Genomic DNA, 20,021 nt, shown 5'->3' on the forward strand with positions numbered 1-20,021 from the left:
ACCCTGAAACATAAGAGTCAAGAAGCCAGGCATGACAGAGCACGTACAACTCCACATAACAAATGTCCACAGTATGAACACGTAGTCAGGAAGCAGATTGGAGGTGAAAGCCTACGACTGGAGGGAAGGAGGAGACAGAGAGCAGTTGAAAGGGCAGAGGTTCCGCCTCTGGATAAGGAAAACCCGTGACTCTGTGGAGGACTGCTGTGAATGCACTAAACACCACTAAATTGTACTTTATTTTCCAGGCAGGGGGCTGAGTCCAGGGCTTTGCTCAGGCTAGGGAAGTTATCTGACACTGAATACATCCCCAGCCCGAACTGGACACTTTGAATCACAGGAGGAACAATTTTAATAGAATTTACCAAAAATAAAAACAAAAACAATAAGGAAGGAGAAAAACATTGGAAGGACAAGCTGAAATTAAAATCAACCCTGTTGAAAGGAAAGTCAGTCAGAAACCAATAAGGCTAGTACCTTTCTGAGGTGTCTAAAGACAAACATGGGCCAATCAGTACAGGTATGAGAGACTTAAACAGCAGGTAGCATATTCCAAATAGCATCACATGTTTCAAATGTTTAAAAAAGTCACTCCTTTGTTAATAAAGAGTCTAAACTATGTTGTCTGGTAAAACTGGTGATTAAAATTTTCTGACTGGTGTGACAAGCATCCACGTAACCATTTACCTGTTTTGCATGGTAAATTCCCATTGCGTGAGAGGCGCACCTAACCTGTAATTCTCTCTATGTGCCAGCCCTCAGGCACTTAGCTTGATGCCTTATCCACAGCAGGTCCCAATAAATATTTGATGAATGAAACTAACTACCACAGTCAGAACGAGGCTCTGCAATTACAAAGCATAAAGCAGGACAAGTTTTAGCCACTTAAAAATAAGTAGAATACCAAAAAATAAATAAGTAGAGCATGCCACATTCAGAACACTTTAGTCAATCTTCAGATGAGAATTTCAATTCAGTTAACAACAGAGGTATACACAAAGCATAATTCAGACATTTAATGTAAAAGCAAATGCCCATCAGAAAGATAAGGATATTTGATAAAATGGTTAGAAAATGTGATTTTATTCATACTATATTTGCCATAAAACAAAGATTTCTCTCCTGACTTTTGAGTTACATCAAATTTTACAACCTGCTTGCTTTTCAATTAACTTTTCATGACAAAAATCTGACTCATTTTATTTTCCTGATAATAGCCAAAGGCTGCCCAATTACATGATATAATTATGTTCTTAGCTTTAAATTTAAAAGATCATGGCTTGGTGTTTACAAAAGTAAGTTAATTAGGGTCTCTAGGAGTATATGTCACAGTACCGTGCATGCTTAGAATGGGCAAGGCTCTGGGTTCAATCACCAGTAACAAAACCAAAAACCAAAACCCCCAAACAGTAACAACAAAAAAGCCAACCAAAGAAAGATATCATTAGGATAAAAATGGAAATATATTTACCACATGATCTTTAAACATCAATAAGAGGTGTGAACACTATTTCATTTAATCAGCTTCAAAGCATTACAATCCCAATATACAAATAAAACAATCCACAGTCTGAAATGATACAGGGCTTGTCACTAACTACACAAAATATACATACAAAAAGATGGATGGAAGAACCCACTAAAAAAAGCTTGTTTTTAGCTTAATTGTTGGTGCAGAGTGTGTGGCGGGGGCTGGCTGCCGGGCAGCCGCTCGGGCTTTGCTGGCTTGGCTTGCTCGCACAGCAGTTTCTAGGCGCACTTTCAGTTCAGGAGCAGCCCCCATTACCGTCTTGAAAGCATGTGGGTACAGAGGTCCAATGTGCATTAAGTTCTGGAGTGCAAACTCATGAAGATCTTTGGAGACAGAACTTGCTGAGGCAAAAGAATTTTCATCCAGCAGGTAGGAGATCAAAGTGGGCACTAAAAGAGCCAGTAACTGGACTCCTGGAACAAAAGGACAACAAAGAGTGGCCTGATTGGAGAGAATGCAGCTTGACACTGTTAATAGAAACGATACATTACATAACAGATAATGTATGTTACTTGTGCAATCCATGTCCCTGAATGACTCTCTTTCAACAAACAAAAGCATAAAATGTTGGTACTACTAAAGTGCTATAATTTCCATTCTCAAATCAGACCAATTTGCAATATTAGTAAGATGTGCCAATAATAAACATGGTTCTATTTGCATTATAAATGCTTTACAACACAGCAAGACTTTTAAGAGATAGACTAAGCAATCAGATTTTTTAACTTAAAATTTAAGACTAAATGCTATACAAGTGAAGGCGGATAGGGGCGGGGCTCGGTGGTAAGAGTGCTTGCCTAGCATGAAGGTTTAATTTCCATTCACAGAGGGAAAAATGGGAAAAATTGCTTGTAAATAAACTGGATTACATACACTAGGAGGGTACTAACAAATGAACAATGAATTAATGAGTAATATTAATTTAATAGCAACATCTTTTAAAAAAGTCACGATTCTTTTTTTTTTTTTTTTTTTTGGTTTTACGAGACAGGGTTTCTCTGTATTGTTTTGGAGGCTGTCGGTCCAGCCCAGCCTCGAACTGCCAGAGATCCGCCTGCCTCTGCCTCCCTGTGCAGCTGACACTTGGCTATACCTGCTGCTAAGAAATTAAACACCAGACCGGGGAGATGGCCCAGTGACTACAACACTTGCCTTGCAAGCATGAACACGAGTACTGGGATTAAAGGTGTGCGCCACCACCGCCCGGCTAGTCACATGATTCTAAGAGAGCAAAACTTTAGGTTTTGAAATTATCATTTAACTTTTCTCACCTCTTTGCAAATGTGTTCTCTTTTAATGAAAAGGTTTCCCAGCAAATTGTAAAGATAGTAGAGAATTTTGAAAAGCTATTGTGTGACAGGAGAGGAGATACAACTAAGTGGTAGATCACGTGCTTAGCATTCACAAAGCCATGGGCTCGATCTCAGCAGGGATAGAATGAAGTAGTGTCAAAACTGAGACATTCAGTCAGGTGTGGTGGCATGTGCCTTTATCTCTGTGAGTTCGGGGGCAGCCTGGTCTACAAAGTGAGGAGTTCCAGGACAGTCAGAGCTACCAAGAGAAACCCTGTCTCAAAAAATTAAAAAAAAAAAAATTTGGCCGGGCGGTGGTGGCGCACGCCTTTAATCCCAGCACTCGGGAGGCAGAGGCAGGCGGATCTCTGTGAGTTCCAGGCCGGGCTGGACCGATAGCCTCCAAAACAATTCAGAGAAACCCTGTCTCGTAAAAAACCAAAAAAAAAAAAAAAAAAAAAAAAAAATTGAGACAGGAAGAAAGGATTTTGTTTTGTTTTGAAGAAACTGCTATAGAAAGTAATAAACTGATATATAGGCTACTTGGGTAGAAAGTATGATGTAACTTTATTATAATTATTTTACTAACTATAAGCTTTATACATATAACTTAACCTTACTACTCACTTTGCAATGTTAGCACTGATTTTACTGTCCTTTAGCATTTAAAGTCCTCAACAGATGCCCAAAATTAGAATTAAGCTTAACATGAAGACAGAGGAGGGACCCCCCACGCCCACCCCCAGCCCTGTGCTTAGCATGGAGCCCAGAGCTTACACATGCAGGTGACCCCTCAGTCACTGAGCTATTCCTCGCCTCAGGAAAGAGTCTCGAAAACTGGGAGCAACTTAATGCTCAGTCATAAGGTATTTGTTGAAAATTTTAGCTTTTCCACAACAATTAAAATCACATTTAGGTATGTGTGTATTAAGTATATACAGCATATACTTTGTGTATAAAGTATGTTTTGCTGGTTAAATAAATACATGTTGCATTAATCATGAAGCAAAAAAAATTAAGTTATCAAATCCTGAGGTATCTTATGATGCCTGGTACTTATACTTCCCTTGTTATAACATAAAGCGCATGTAATTCATATTTTATTTAAAATTTTTTACTAAGTATCTGTGCTGCTCCTAGTTCTTAAAAACATTTTAACACACCTAGAAAATTAAAAACAAAATCAGTGTGTTAAAATGCCCTTGGTAATGCATTATGACTTCTCAATCATAAAAAATAAATATAAATAAGCCCAATACATTATGCTAGTAACATTAGATAAACATTATATATTCAGACCATAATGTCTTCTTGGGAAACACACTGTTGCAAAGCCTGTGTTTAACGCTAAGATTTATAAATAATACAGGTCTTCACTTTGGATTAGTGGTTTTTAATAAGAAAACACTTACTGTTCTGGTCTTCTCCAAGAGCAACCAATGTTTCAAGAACTTTAATTCCTTCCTGGACAGCCAGAAGTTCAGTACTGCTGGCTGGTCTGTTTCTTTCGACAGCCTTTAGCTTTTCAACCACTAGTGGAGCTAATGAATGGATGTAGGGAGTTGAAAGGGCGCGATTGGAATGCTGAAAGACGGAGAGGAGAAGCTGGTAGCATTTGGCTTGAACCTGTGTAAGAGAGAAACTGTCTCAATCAATGCATGTAGAAGATTTTATTTGGTAAACAATCACATTGTAGCTCAACATGAAAAGGGGAACAATGGAACTTAATGCTAGTTAAATAAAACTGGAGATTAAAGAAATTCCTTATACATGAGTTACCAAATTACCACCTTTACAAAGCAAATATTTCTACTGAATGGAAAGCCAGAAACTGGGAATTCTGATTTCTTCCTTCAATATATAATTATCTCTCTGATTTTAATGCACTGTAGTCAGGGAGGACAGCAAAGGACAGACCTGAAATAAAGCTACAAAACACACTATTTAGATACACCAACCCCATTTGACTCTTTGGAAACAATGGTTTATATTAATATAGTAACATTTTTTTTCTTTTTATTTTAGGGAAGTTTTCACTATATAGTTCCAGCTAGCCTGGAACTCACTATGTAGAACAGGCTAGTTTCCAACTTGTAGAAATGGGCTTGCCTCTGTCCCCTAAGTGTTAGAATTAAAAGCATGTGTCACCATGCCTACTACAGTATTGACATTTTTAAGAAGGGAAAAAGTGGAGGGGGTTGCTCTTCAATGTGTGGGACAGAGAGTGAAATACATTTCTTTCAGTGCTTTGTTGGAAAATGAACTACCAAATTTCTCCAAACATAGAAAAGCGTGCAGGGCATTTTAAGAATACAGGTCTCTAAGCCGGGCGTTGGTGGCGCACGCCTTTAATCCCAACACTCGGTAGGCAGAGGCAGGCGGATCTCTGTAAGTTCGAGACCAGCCTGGACTACCAAGCGAGTTCCAGGACAGCCTCCAAAGCCACGGAGAACCCTGTCTCGAAAAACCAAAAAAAAAAAAAAAAAAAAAAAAAAAAAGAATACAGGTCTCTGAGCCTAAATCTGAAGACTTATGAAAGCTCAGGGTGGAGGCCAGGAATAGTCTACACTGGTGATCTTGATAAACTTTAAAAGATGCAATAATTCAAATTTATCCTTTAATATTCTTGATATCTCTGAAACAAATACTGAAAAACTAAAGCCATGTAAAGTCTCTACAATTATGACCAGGGTTAATAAAATATTTCAGACACTGGAGAATTTCTGCATATGGAGGCATCTACAAATGTCACGCTTAGTGCTGAAACACAGTTCATTTAGTGCTTAGACACACAATTCATTAACAGTTTTTCAATTTAAAAGCCATACTACAGACTGACCAGATGGTTCCCCATAAAAATGCTTGTGATGCCACACAACGTACCCCCAACATGAACACCACACATTTGCATACAATAATAAATAAACAATGTCTAAAAAATAAAGCCATACTGCAAACATGCAGTCTTTATTGCATTTATCACATGGTAGTGAGTGAATCTGAAAGTCCTGACAAAGTAGGCTGTTGAAGTGTAACTCACCCACGGGTCACATGAATTCAGAGCACTTTTAAATCTGTTCACGCAGCCATTCTGTAGGGACTGCACTCCTATTATTTCACTGCTGGCAGACCACAGGAAGAGCGCAATGGCTGTGAGCGTGCTCACCTCATCAGGCGCAGGCATGGAATCATCTACGGAACAAAAGAAAAGCAGGAAGATTGGGGACTTACAGACGTAAACAACATTCTCTCAGTGCTTACCACAGAGTACGCCTCAACCTACAAAATACACATTACAAACTCTCACTGTAGAAGTAAGGTAGGCAAAAATGCTTCAGACACACTTTTCAATTGCTATGTTAAAGCCTGACAGTAAGTGGACAGTAAGGTATGTACTCTCATGAGTCTCTCTGCAGACCACTGGTTATAACAGAAGAAATGCAGCATTATAATATGGAATTATGGCAGGCATCATCTTGCCACAATTATTAAAGTTGAGATTTGGCATAGTGGTGCACATGGGAGGCTGAGGCAGAATTAGTGACACAAATTTGAGGGTAGCCTGGGCTACAGAGTGATATCAAGTCAGTGTGGGCTACAAAGCACAGCTTTGCTGCAAAGACCAAAAACCAAGAGATTCTTTTATTTTTTTAATATTTATTTTTGTTTTCTTGAGACAATGTTTCTCTATATAGACTTGGCTGGCTGTCCTGGAACTCAATATATGGCCAGCCCAATATGAACAATAGTACTGCAATAATGTTAAATTCCTAAATTTAGCAATTCTTTTGTGGGTATTTAAAGAGTGATCTTGTTCTTAGGATATCTATGAAGTATTTGGGAGTAAAACATCACAAAGATATCAACATATTCTTAACTGGCTCAGCAGTTAATTATGTCGAGTAACAATAACGCCATGTAAGCTTTACAGAGGGTCAAACAGCACGTGAGGCATACTGGAGTCCACATGTCTACTCTTGAAAATCTTATTGAAGTTTGAAGTTTATTTCAAAATGAAAGGTTCTAGAGATGAAAAACAAGGTATTGCAGCACTCTTAAAGGGACTCATTGCTCCCTTGAGAATTTCCTTGTGTGTGCATAAATAGATACACACAATTTTAAAGTAGAAGACCTCAATTTTTTAAAACAAACATGATTTCAAGCTGGAAACTCCCTATGATGTGACTTCTCTTATGTTGAGCAGGGTCCTGTTCCCCTAGCTATGCGAACACTGTACAAATACACCCGTGATCTTTCCCTGTCTCTTCATTACTGACTCACGCCGGGGACGTGGTCTGTAGCTCCAGTTGGATCTGAGCCACAGTGACCGTATCTTCACCTTCCACGGGCTGGGGTTACAGACATGAGCTTCAATGCCTGACTATGGAAATGTTTTTAAAAAATGTGGTGAATCTTTCCTTATTATTCTGTTTAGAATAATAATTTAGTACTCTCCTACTTTCTTTAAAAAAAATTAAGCTCAGGAGGGAACAGTTAAGCACAGAAAAGTAGGAGAAAACTATGAATAAGTACTTCTTATAAGTAAAAACAAACAAAAATATTTGTTTTGTTGAATTATGCCCCCACCTCCAAAGCCACACTGGACATTAATTCAGCAACATCTCATGAAATTAAGTGCTAAAATATGTATTTCCTGTTCTACATATGTCATATAAAAATATACTAAGAATCTTTAAGGGACTTCATAACAACCATGCTTATAATTGGGGAAAATTAGAAATCATAAAAAATATCCACTGACAGGAGAATAAGTAACTGGCAAATACGTGTGATGAAAATTACGTCAATTAAGAGAGTGAACAGGGGCTGGGTGTTGGTGGCACACGCCTTTAATCCCAGCACTCGGGCAGTAGACCACCCTGGTCTACAAGAGCTAGTTTAGGACAACCTCCAAAACCTCCAAAGCCACAGAGAAACCCTGTCTTGAAAAACAAACAAAAAAACAAGAAATTACTTGCTTCTATACACAGACATTATAGGATAAAATATTTCAATATCAAGATTGTAGTTATATTTGGGAATATGTTGGAATAGTCATAAGTATTTTGTCTCCTATTTTATTACTTTTTCTTTGGAGACAGGGTCTCAATGTATGGCTCCAGCTGGCCTGGAACTCACTGTAAGACTTGGCTGGCCTTGAACTCACAAAGACCCACCTGCCCTGCCTCTGACATGGTAGAAGGTGTGCCCTACCATGTCTGGCCCCTGCCTTGTTATCTATTGAAAAGCATAGCCAGACATGGGGGTATATTTCTGTAATCAAATGGAACCAAGAGGCTGAGACAGCATGATCAAGAGTTTGAAGTTAGCCTGGGCTATATGACAAGACCCTGCTTCAAAAAAAAATAACAATAACAACAACAATAAAGAGGAAGAGGAGGAGGAGGAGGTGGAGGAGGGAGGGAGGGGGGAGAATTCCAAAGGGAAAGGGGAGGGGAAAAAGAAAAGGGAAAAATCTTGCAGTAAACATACATCAATACACGTCAATTCTGGGTATACAGTCTTTTTTTAACCCACCAACATACATATAAGAACTAAGAAGAGTGCTTCTTAAAGTCCACAATGCAGGAAGAAGCATTTCTATTTCAAACCTGAAGGGGAGATAAAACACCCGTCTTCATTTGACGCAGTGTTACACAGCATCTCCTGACAAGGGTCTTCAAGCAATAATCTACCAAGGAACAGACATCCAGAAAGTTAAACTCGGAGACCTCTGATAGGCTACCTGGTTGGGAATACTCCAGGATGCAGGCCAGTGTGCTCCGGATTAGAGATGTCCACTGTTTCTGAGTTTCCTTGGTTTTGGCCATCGAAAGCGTCACGATGCTTTTTATCCCCTGCAGAGCAGCACTGACGGGAGGAGGAACCTGATTGTCTGCTGACTTTATTGCTGTGTCTTTCAATATTCTTGCAATTAAGAACAGAATTGTGGGCAGGATTGTCATACAGCCTGAAATCAAAACAAATCAGGTCATTTTGTAACTCTTTCAGTTCCTACATGATAGCTGCATCCAACACACACACCCCTCTCACATATACACACAGACACACACACACCTCTCTCGCTCACACCTCTCTCTCTCTCTCTCTCTCTCTCTCTCTCTCTCTCTCTCTCTCTCTCTCTCTCTCTCTCTGTCTCACACACACACACAATTATTTTTAAACAGTTGACTGTGTTCTCCTCTCTTGCACAGCACAGGCTGATCCCACACTCCTGGACTCAAGTAATCCTCCTGCCTCAGTATCACCACTCCTGACTTGACTTCTTTCCTTGATTCTTATTTAAAATGTACTGTATTACTATCATAAATCGGTTTGAAAAGTAACATAAGAAAGCGCTATATTGTTTTAAACATAAATGGTATTTTCTTTTTTGCTCCAATTGAATCTTGTTGCTAACACTTCCAATGTAGCCTATTTAATCCTGCCCTTCATAATAGGAATGAGAATAGAGGACAGAAAAACTGGAACACTAACCATATACTTTGAGTAGCCTGGTGAGTCTTAAAGTAGCTCTAATGTAACTTGAGTCAGGAAAAGAAAGTAAGTATTGGGCAGGCGAATGTGGAATAAAGCATCCTAGAATCTGTAGACAAAACTTCCCCCAGTGCAGCTCCTATAGAACAACCATGATGGAGAAGTCATTGTCTTCACTCATCTTGGGTTGAAATGTACCACACACCTTCTGCTACTATTTTTACTTTAACACTGAGAGAAAGTCTATTCCATAAAATAGTTTTCAGCATCTACAGACAACTATTACCTTTATATTCTTTTCAGTGCTCCTTTGGGGTTGAATGTCACTCTTTAGACATGTTTTAATTTGTCAGTGACACTCATGAATGGTACCAGATTATAAACCAGAAGCAGTCATTCCTCCCATGTCTATCTGTTGACTTCATGTCTTCCCCCGGTCTTCAAGTTTTGATTTGTTATGTGGTATTGGGGATCAAAACCAAGACAAGGGAGGACCCCGCATATGCTGGCCAGCTCTCCAGCACTCAGCTACAGCCTGCTTCTCTCTCTGATGGTCTGACAGTAAGGCTACCTTAGGTTCTATCTTTAGAAACTTTAGCTTTTCCTAGGCTCTTACAGGCAAAGTAACTCTTTAAAAAGCTTCTCATTCAGTGCCTGAGATTAAGGAAGATAAAAAAAGTTAAGATGAAAAGAAAGCTCATCTTTGCCTATGCACTTCCAAATACTGATCAGTACCGTACCAGCTGGTGAGCAAAGGGACGGCAAATCAGACAGAATGGCCACCGTGGCTGCCACCAAACGAGCACTTTCTTCTGACAGGCGAGTTTTCGTGGTGCTGTGACTTGGAGAGTCCGACATCTTAGTACTCAGGTGTGGCATATGCCGCACTAAAATGAACATCAACAGCTCCATGGTTGAAAACACAAGAGACTTTCCAGGAATGAGGCCACCGCTGTCACCTCCTTCTCCTAATGTAGGACAGGACTCTTTTTCCATATCCTCTTCATCTTAGGAAAGATATAATTTGGTGAAATTTCCAGAAAAATATACATAAAATAAGTATACTTAAATTATTTCTACAGGATTTATAAGTAAATGTGTAAATGGTGCCATATGTCCTGGACAGATAAACCCTCCTTGAAAGCCACAGGCACCTGGAAAATCATGACTAGGTTTTTTCTTAGGTTTGTATTTCACAATAGGGATAACAATTATGCTAGGTTGAACCAATAAAATTGACACATTTGAATGGAGGAAGTCCAGAATTAGCAATTTCCTTTTTAATTTTAATTTTTTAACACATGCCCCTAGGCCAAACTAACCTCGAATTTGCTATAAAGGATCTAGAACTTATTGATATTGTTGCTTCTACCTCCCCAATGCTGGGGTCACAGGTATGCCCCATCATGCCCGGTTTATAAAACGTCTTGGTCCTATTGTTATAAAACTAGGAGTACAGGGATGGAGAGCTTGCTCGATGGTTAAGAGCACTGACTGCTCCTCTAGAGGACCTGGGTTCAATTCCTAGCACCCACGTGGAAGCTCACAGCCATCTGTAACCCAGTACTAGGGATCCAATGCCCTTCTGCCCTCTGTGGCCCCACACACGTAGTGTACAGACGTACATGCAGGCACGACACCCCCATACACGAACAAACCAACCGAAGCCTCGGGGAAGAAAAGTTTGCTCCAAGTTAGTGCAGCTTCCGGCTTCCGGCACTTACTCAGGGTGCTTCTCTTCTCCTGTAAGTGGTCCTGAGCAGCCCCGACGATCTGCTGCACAACTCCAGTGACCAGCAGCTGGATGGAGGGTGGGTGCCAGGTCAGCAGCAGGCGGTGCAGGACACTCAGCAGCTCAACACCAATCAGCTATTGTAAATGAACACAGACACATTTAGGTAATTTCCACTTCAAAGGACAGATGTATATGATTAACATCTGAGAAAAAGACACACAAAAATCCCTTTTATAATTAATATTTAATATATAGGACTATATAACACGAGAATATAATAATAATAAAATCCAGAGGTCACACATTATCTTTTAAGATTTTCAAGCAACAAATAGCTAGTATTTAAATATTTAAATGTCTGATATCCAGATATTATTATTCTCTACTGGAATCAAAGACCTGAGCCATTGGTATTGCTAGTCACTGTCACAGAAGCTCACATCTGCCGATCTAAGCTGAGTAACTGGTGTGTTCACTCACCTCAGAACTATTTTTTTTTAAAGATTTATTTATTATGAACACAACAGCTTGCCTCCATGTTTATCTGTACTCCAGAAGAGGATACCAGATCTCATTATAGATGGCTGTGAGCCACCATGTAGTTCCTGGGAATTGAACTCAGGACCTCTGGAAGAGCAGTCAGTGCTCTTAACCTCTGAGCCATCTCTCCAGCCCCCACCTCAGAACTATTACACACTTGGATCTTAAACCGCTACAGTTTTCCACATCTAACTGATACAACGAGCTTGCCTAAAATTAAAATACAGGAAAAAACTTAATTCAACCAAACTCTTCTCCCTTCTTCTAAGATACAGAACATCTACATTCGGGGTACTGGCCAATTCTTAAAATGCTTGCTCAGCATGCATGAGGCTCTAGACTCAATCTCCTGAAGCACAAAGAAATTTTTAAAAAATCCAAGGCTGTTCCATTTTTCCTCCCGTGTCTTTCTCTTATCCTAGCAGATAAAAGACCAGTCAGGCCACCTTCCTCAGTGTAACTGAGTGTTCTAGACTTTCTTACTTAAGGTCCCCAAAGGCCTCCTCTGTTCGTTCTTTCTTTCTTTCTATCTATCTATCTATCTATCTATCTATCTATCTATCTATCTATCTCTCTCTCTCTCTCTCTCTCTCTCTCTCTTTCTATCAATCATCTGTCTATCTATCTTTCTTTCTTTCTTTCTATCAATCATCTGTCTATCTATCTATCTATCTATCTATCACTCAATCATCTATCTATCTATTGTCTGTTTATCATCTATTTATCTATCATCTACTGTCTATCATCTATTTATGCAAATGTTCTTCACAAAGTTACATACTTTGCCTCTCATGACCTTCCCAAACAAAATTAACCATTCTTCTACTTAAACATTTCAATCATCTCCATTTACCTTCAGGGTAGAAATCTTCCTAATTTGGTCTTTACAGCATTGCCCAGTCCCATCTTATGACCTCTACCTGTTTTCTCTGAGTCATAGTAAATGGCTGTAGTGCTCTTAGACTTGCCTGGTCTCTCCTGAAATCCAGTTTTTGTAAGTATGCTGTTGCTTCTCAGAGGCAAGTGCATCTCTCTGGCAATTCCTCTCTAAGATCTGATTCACTCACTCTCTCTGATAAGTTGCTTTTTAACCTTTTGCATCGCACTGCTGGTGCCCCCACCTCCTTCCTCATCATTCCCATAGGAATAAAGTTAAGAAGGCATGGTGTCTAGCTGCAGCATAGCTCTGTGGTGTAGTCATCCCACATTCAGTAGAGACAAAATCCTTTTACTGGCATTAGTTACACAATCTTGTTAGCAACACATAATGTTTACTTCCAATGTGAGAAATTTACTCCAGCATAGATATGATTAAGAAAAAGCACACAATTATCCATTATAGAAATACACTGTACCTGATCTTCTGCAATGTGGATTCGCGCATAAGGAGACCCCAGTAAGGTGTGTAAGGCCTGTAGGCATGCTGTAACATGCTCAATGGGCTCCTCAGGCCGAGGAGAACAAAGAAACTGTATACTCACACCTGGAATGCACAAAGTAAACATATGCATTTTTAACACAAAACACCTGTGTTGCTTTGGTATTATATTGTTCTCTACTTTTCCCAGATCACTACTATTTATCAGTACCAGGGAGTAAAAATGTTTTCTAGGCTAAGCAGACAAACATAACACAGGGTTGTAATCCTCAATTAATTTAATATTCAAATTAGTTATGTGCAGCCTGTCACTAGGTTGCTTATGAAGATATATTTCATTTTGTAGACTTAAATACATATAGTGGATTAAGAACAAATTTATTTCACTACTTTTATTAGAATTGTCCAACAACTATGTTTATGTTTTTTAAAATATTTAATTCTGTGTATCTGTGTGTGGGTTTATTTACATGAATGCACATGTCTGCAGAGTCCACAGAATGAGGTCAGACCCAAAGAAGCTGGAGTTACAGCAGTTGGGAGGTCACCTGATGTGGGTTCTGGAGATGAGCTCAGGTTCCTAGAAGTGCTCTTAACCACTGAGCCATCTCTCCAGGCTCCATGCAAGGTTTTTTAAATGTCAAGCTACATACAAGACTTGTCAAAACAAGTGTTCAACGTGTACAAGGCAAAAGCTGTGGAAGCTTTTCGTATTTTCAGTTGTGAGATCTACGAACAAAGCCTATAATTCCACCTTACTAGTTGTCTTCCTTTTCCTCTTCCATAAAATATGACATCACAAAAGTTCCTTCAGAATATGGAAGTACTTCAATATTAAAGAACACTTATAGCCAGGAGGTGGTGGTGCACACCTTTAATCCCAGCACTCGGGAGGCAGAGGCAGGCAGATCTCTGTGAGTTCGAGGCCAGCCTGGTCTACAGGGCTAGTTCCAGGACAGCCTCCAAAGCAATACAGAGAAACCCTGTCTCAAAAAACCAAAGAAAAAAAAAACACTTATAAATTAAAAATGATTTAAAAGTAGACTATAAACATTATTTTCTTCATTGGATAATCTGTTAAATGCCAACATTAAGAAAATATAGTGAATAAAAAAACTCAGGTGTTTTTTTTTTCTTGAAATTCAATATTCTGTGAGTGGACAATATGGCTAAACTTTTAGAGTAGTTTTAAATAATTTTTAGATTAAAATTCAGTTAACTGACAAGTGGAGCTGAAAAAGTCCTTTTATTACTGCTTCCTGAATTGTACTACGCAAACTTTCCCATAGCGCTACATGAAAGCTGCAAATGCTCTGAGGTGGCAGTCCTGACCCACATCACAGGGACACCTACCTAGGATCAGGTGCATTCTGTCTTTGTTGACTTCTGGCAAGGGTTTAGCACTAGCCATTGCTCCTGGCACCTGGTTTAAACCAACAGCCGGGGAGCGTTTTTGTGTGCCAGACACTGCTGCTGCTTCTGTGGACTCTGGGCACGTAAATCCTGTGCTGTTTAACCAAAGTGCCACTGCATGGAGAATTGGGGCCCAGGAGTTCCGGTAGTGAAGTCTGGCTGTATCGATGGTCTCGGGAGTATAAAACGCTCCACCTGTGAAACAATCAAATCAAGTAAAGACACTGCCATCAAAGTGTGCACTGGCAACAAGATCCTCCCCAACCAAAGGTCTCCTCCACAGCTAAGCCAGAAAGGGCCGTCCCTCCTGTTCAGCCAGCCTTCCAGCCTTTCTCTCTGCCACCAGGGACACCATGCATCCTTATACTGTTCTTCCTTGGAGGGACAAGCAGGACTTCCTCCCTGCACTGTCTCCACCCGTGCTTGGCTCTTCTCTTCCTCCCTACCTTCCATCCCACCGCCAACACTGAGCTTCTGCTTTCTCCCGGCTATCATAGAGCCTGATGGGAGGAGAGTAAATAAAAGGGGCTCAATCGCTGTCACCAAAATATTTGGGAGGAAGAATGAGTTTTTGCGGAGGAACTAATCACACATTTCCTAAACAAAAACAGTTCATAATGATTTCTGGATTGATCTCAATAGGAGAACTGATTGAATACAAAAAAAAAAAAAAGCCTTAGGAACAAGTCATGGTTCAACTGGGATTTACATGAAAACACCGTAACTGGACAGTACAGTGGTATGCTTCATCATGGTGATAGTCACTAACTATACAGTGGGCCCACAGCTATTGAGATGCCCTATTCATACAGCTACCACTGCAATGGTACTAATGTTTTCGCTTCAGCTAACACGCTCCCTGGTCATAGCCTGAATTCACAAAATCGGTGTGAAGGACATGCCCTAAATGAAACAATGTCAAGTTTAAGTCCACAGATTTTAAGATGTTGCTATGTTCCTATTGGCACTAGCCTCTGCCTTGTTTAATATTAGTCTGAACTCCATAAAAGCAAACTATGGCATGGTATACTTACCGTCTGGAGGAAGCTGACTAGAGAATTCAGCGGGTAAAGTCAAAAGTGCGTAGTCTCTCAGGGCTGCCAGCCACAAGCGGCTGAGCGTGGGCAGCTCGGGCTGCACCAGGGTTATTAAGCTATCTGGAGGCAGTTCATCTATGGTACCATAGTCGTCATCATCATCATCAGGAGTTTTCATCGTTCTCTTTGGCTTTGACTCTGCTTCTTTTTTAATATTCATAGCAACCACATAGACCTAATAAAACATTCATGAGTTGATAAAAATTGGGTATTTTTAGTTGTTGTAATTATGCAGTTAAATGATCAAGGGGACTTGTGTATGGATATTAGAAAGTATATAACTTTATGAATTCTCTACCTCTTGTTTCAGAATAGTTTTTAATTTATCTGATTTCTGACTGTTCCTCTTGTACCACATCTCTTAAGTAGCCTTCTCTGAATTATTCTGGCATCCTTTTTCTGCATTACAAAACCTCCTTTTTCCCAGCATAGAGTATAACTTCCTGTCTACTGCCTTTCCCAGGCTTACTAGACATAATGAAATAGCCTTCAGAGAAACAGACTGAGGGGAGGGAGGTGGCCAGAGAGAGGATATCCATAAATATCCCCTAATCTGCCTCCTACACAGGCCTTAAGTGACACTTAGCAGTCTCACAATTACAACAGACAGCCAATCTAAGAATATAATGTACTTGTCACATGTATCATCTGTGTCCTTTGTAGTTTGTGGACTTTTCAAAAAGACACGTAATACCAACTCTCCGAAAGCACGCTCAGGGTATTTCATTGCTGAGTTTATATTTGTACTTATGTTTAAGCTCTGGGGAACTGATAATACAGTGCTGGAAAACAGGGAAAGGGAATAAAATGGGCAAGAGAATCAGCTGCACTACACCAGTCTCACAAAGCTTCTCATTCTATGGCACTGCTCCCGGGTACGGCCTGTGGAAGCTCATGTGATAGAGCGGGCTTGCTTACACTCTTTCATACGGTGGGAAGACAGCTAGAGCACAGGCTGTGTAATTAACACAATTCTAGAGTAGACAGACTACAGCTTCGGTTAAAAACACCACATTCATGTTTCCCGAGGAGTTTTGTTTTGTTTTGTGTTTGAGACAGGGTTCCTCTGTGTATCCTGGCTGTCCTGTAACTCACTCTGTAGACCAGGCTGGCCTCAAACTCACAGAGATCCTCCTGCCTCTGCCTCCTGTGTACTGGCATGTGCCACACACCTGCCTTTCCTGATCATTTTAAGACTGCCCTCTACCTCATCTTTGATACCATACTGATACTCTAAGAAAGTGCCCAGTAACACTATAAGCATGACCAGCAACTAGTCTGAATCTTTAGTTGGCACCTTGCTTTTATTATTGTACGAGTAACTAAGACAACAAGGATGAAAATACCTTCTTTTTCTTTCTATGAACTCAAAATACAATGATAAGGGAATGATAAAATACTGAGAAGAATTTTTTAAAAAGAATTTTCAGTTTGTTTTTAGGCTGGGTGTACGCCTGTAATCTTGGGAGGCAGACGTTATATCTGGGTCTGAGGCCAGTTTGGGTCACACAGCAGCATACAACAGTAAAATGTAAAGAAAGAATGAATAGATAAAAATGAGAAGTCCCCACCTTTGTGCATGGAGCACCTTCCCGACCACATCCCACCTGTGTGGCACCAATGAGCTCACGTGGCTTCTGAAGTGAATGACAGACCTTACGGAGCCCCACGAGGGAGCACCATGAGGGCAGACCACAGCCACAGAATACAGCAAAGGCAGGGGAGATATTCAAGGGCAAGCATTCACTCTCAGGTCAAGGACAGAGGAACTGTAGGTGGGAGGAACAAAGCAGGGAACTGCGCGTGTGCATGCGCACAGCTCTTGCCTGAGCACAGGAGTGGGGGTAGAAGTACCTGGGGCTTTTTACTTGGTAGGCAATGAGCAAGGAGAGAGTCCCTGCAGGGTTCCTCGCATCCCCACAGCTCTCACTTTAATAAATGTGCTCTGAGGCCTGGGAGTGAGAACTGCATGTGGCAGCACACACTTATAATCCCAGTACCCAGGAGGCTGAAGCCAGAAAATCATGCAAGTTTGAGGCCATCCTGGTCTATACGATGAGTGAGTTCCAGGCTAGCCAGGGTTACATGGTGAGATGCTACCTCAAAACACAATAAACAAAACAAAATATTAGAACGTAAGAGTCTAAAATGCTGCATAGTGTCCCAATTCCCACTTTTATGTTCTGTCTTTTTTTTAAGCTGTAATTTTAAACTGTAATAGATCTTTCTGTTTAATTTTATCAATTAATATGCAATTTTCTCTGTCTTCATAACCACATCCTAATGGCTGCACAGCATAGACCATAATATGTCCACTAATTTCCCCACAACTGAACAAATTTCCATGTTTTCTTCTGATGGCTTAGCCAAGGCAATCCCACAGCATAAAGACAAACCAAAGGACATTTACTGCTTAGTGTTACAAATAACACAGTTAAGTAAACATATTCACAGAAGGAATTCCAGGGTCAGTGATAACAAATATTCTTCTGGCTCTCGAGAGCAGTGTGGAGTGCTTTGTTGTGGTGGTTGTAGACTCACAGGAGCACAAGCTATGGGACAGAGTAAAACAGGTCCTGAAAGTGGCCAGTGATTTGAATAATCGCTATTTATGGCTTTAGTGGAAAATAACTAAGGAAGGGAAGATAGTGGAATTCTTTCAAGAAACTTCAGGGGGTGAGGAAAGAGGGGGCAGGAAGGAAGAAGGATGCAGGCAAAGAAGCAGCAAGAAGCAGCGTGAAGCTGAGGTGCCAGCAGGGATCTCTGAAGTCTCTCATTGGTGCTAGCTGGGCCTACTCTTCCCTCCAAGTTTCCATTCAAGCCGCACTTTCTCCAACTCCAGCTCTGAGTCTACAGCCCCATCTAAGTGCCTTGCACTGTTCAGAACTCTGTATTTCCATGGTAACACTCCTCACTTTCTGTTTCATCTCCTTGTTTTAAGTCTGGCTTGCGAAGTAAATGCAGTATATCTGTCTTGTTCTTTACTGTCCTGCCCCGGAGCTGACATTCCATAATACACTATTCGATGTCACAGTGAATAAATATAATTTTAAAACCAATCGTAGCATATAACATTCATTATAGAAAAAACATCAGGTATTGCACACAGACAGACCTGCATGCTAAAATCTAATTTAATTTACACTATAATCTTATGAAAGCCATTTCCTAACTTTAATGTTAAAAACAAATGGAGCTAGAGTGGTGGCTCTATGATTAAGAAATTTGCTACTTGTGCTGAGCAACAGGCATGCATATGGTATATATACATGCATGCAAACAAAACACTTATGCACATAAAAATTAAAAACAAAATAAATAAATCTTAATGTGAAGAAAGCAAGTTTTTAAAAAAAGATTTATTTATTCACATATTTTATGCTGATGAGTGTTCTGTCTTCATGCACACCAGAAGAAGGAATCTGACCCCAATACAGATGATTGTGAGCCACCGTGTGAGTACCGGGTATTGAACTCAGAACCCCTGGAAGAGCAGTCAGTGTTCTTAACCTGAGCCATCTCTCCAGGCCCCAGGTCTTGAATAGGAAGTAACACTCAATGTCACACAGTTCACACAAACCAGACGTTGGGAAACAGAATCTCTAAGTGAAAACACAGAAGTAAAAATAGGTGTTGAGTAGAGGGATCTAGAATAAGGTGGCTTTGAGAAAGTGAGAAAGGAAATGAAATGGAGTGGTAAAAGAATTCCAAGACAGCAGGGAGAACAGCCTGAGGTACCAACTGTTAAAAGATAACACAGATACCCTCAAGTAAGAAAGAATTCTAAATAAATGCACATTATTGGTGGCATTCTGATTTAATTTTTAAGGCATTTATTTATGTCAGTTCGGTGCCGGACGCAATCAGAATGGCTTATGAAAGATATTGTTTCCACTTTTTAGTGACAAAACTGAGGCTGTGAGCCAACTGTCACTTGAAGGAGTCACAGATGGTGAATCTTGAGATCAGACTCGTGCCAGGGCCTCTGACTCAGTATTTAATGTTCTTGACACTGTACACTGGCAAACTTCCCAGCAGGTCAGTCAATCACAGCATGCAAATGTGCAGAGGACCTTAAAAGGACTTTTACGTGACCATCGGAATGCATGGTGGCATGCACGTGAGATTTAAAGGACAATTTTTACGGGGTTTATTTTTAAAAAATAAAATCCAATAAATAATATCTTTTCTTATTTTACTTTCGATTAAAATTTAATATAAAATATAAATCAGATTTGGATTAACTTCAAAGAAGCTAAAATGTTATTAAATAAAAGCAATCATTTTACTAAAATAAAAAAAAGTATTTTGCTAAAATATCATCAGAGTAAGAAGTGCAGGATCCCAAGGATACTTTATTTGTAAGAAAGCTTGATCTAAGCCGGGCGGTGGTGGCGCATGCCTTTAATCCCAGCACTCGGGAGGCAGAGGCAGGCGGATCTCTGTGAGTTCGAGGCCAGGCTGGACCGACAGCCTCCAAAATAATACAGAGAAACCCTGTCTCGAAAAAGAAAAAAAAAAAAAAAGAAAGCTTGAT

The 20,021-nt window shown here is 40.1% G+C and overlaps 1 protein-coding gene across 5 annotated transcripts in view; it reads right to left on the bottom strand.

Annotated features, from left to right (window-relative positions):
* Nucleotides 1-1,064: 1,064 nt before the first annotated feature.
* Heatr5b (HEAT repeat containing 5B) overlaps nt 1,065-20,021 on the bottom strand; it is a 73,416-nt gene continuing 54,459 nt past the window's right edge. For all 5 annotated transcript variants that reach the window (XM_040730968.1, XM_040730970.1, XM_040730969.1 and 2 more), the window contains 9 exons: nt 15,422-15,659; nt 14,328-14,582; nt 12,952-13,079; nt 11,046-11,190; nt 10,062-10,328; nt 8,570-8,794; nt 5,864-6,015; nt 4,236-4,449; nt 1,065-1,944 (listed from right to left, as the gene is read on the bottom strand). In XM_040730968.1, the coding sequence (XP_040586902.1) occupies nt 1,640-1,944; nt 4,236-4,449; nt 5,864-6,015; nt 8,570-8,794; nt 10,062-10,328; nt 11,046-11,190; nt 12,952-13,079; nt 14,328-14,582; nt 15,422-15,659 (1,929 nt within the window). In that variant the 3' untranslated portion in view covers nt 1,065-1,639. The remainder of the gene's footprint in view (nt 1,945-4,235; nt 4,450-5,863; nt 6,016-8,569; nt 8,795-10,061; nt 10,329-11,045; nt 11,191-12,951; nt 13,080-14,327; nt 14,583-15,421; nt 15,660-20,021) is intronic.

The sequence above is a fragment of the Mesocricetus auratus genome, unplaced genomic scaffold (genome assembly GCF_017639785.1).
Source record: "Mesocricetus auratus isolate SY011 unplaced genomic scaffold, BCM_Maur_2.0 Super-Scaffold_100024, whole genome shotgun sequence".
NCBI lineage: Eukaryota > Metazoa > Chordata > Mammalia > Rodentia > Cricetidae > Mesocricetus > Mesocricetus auratus.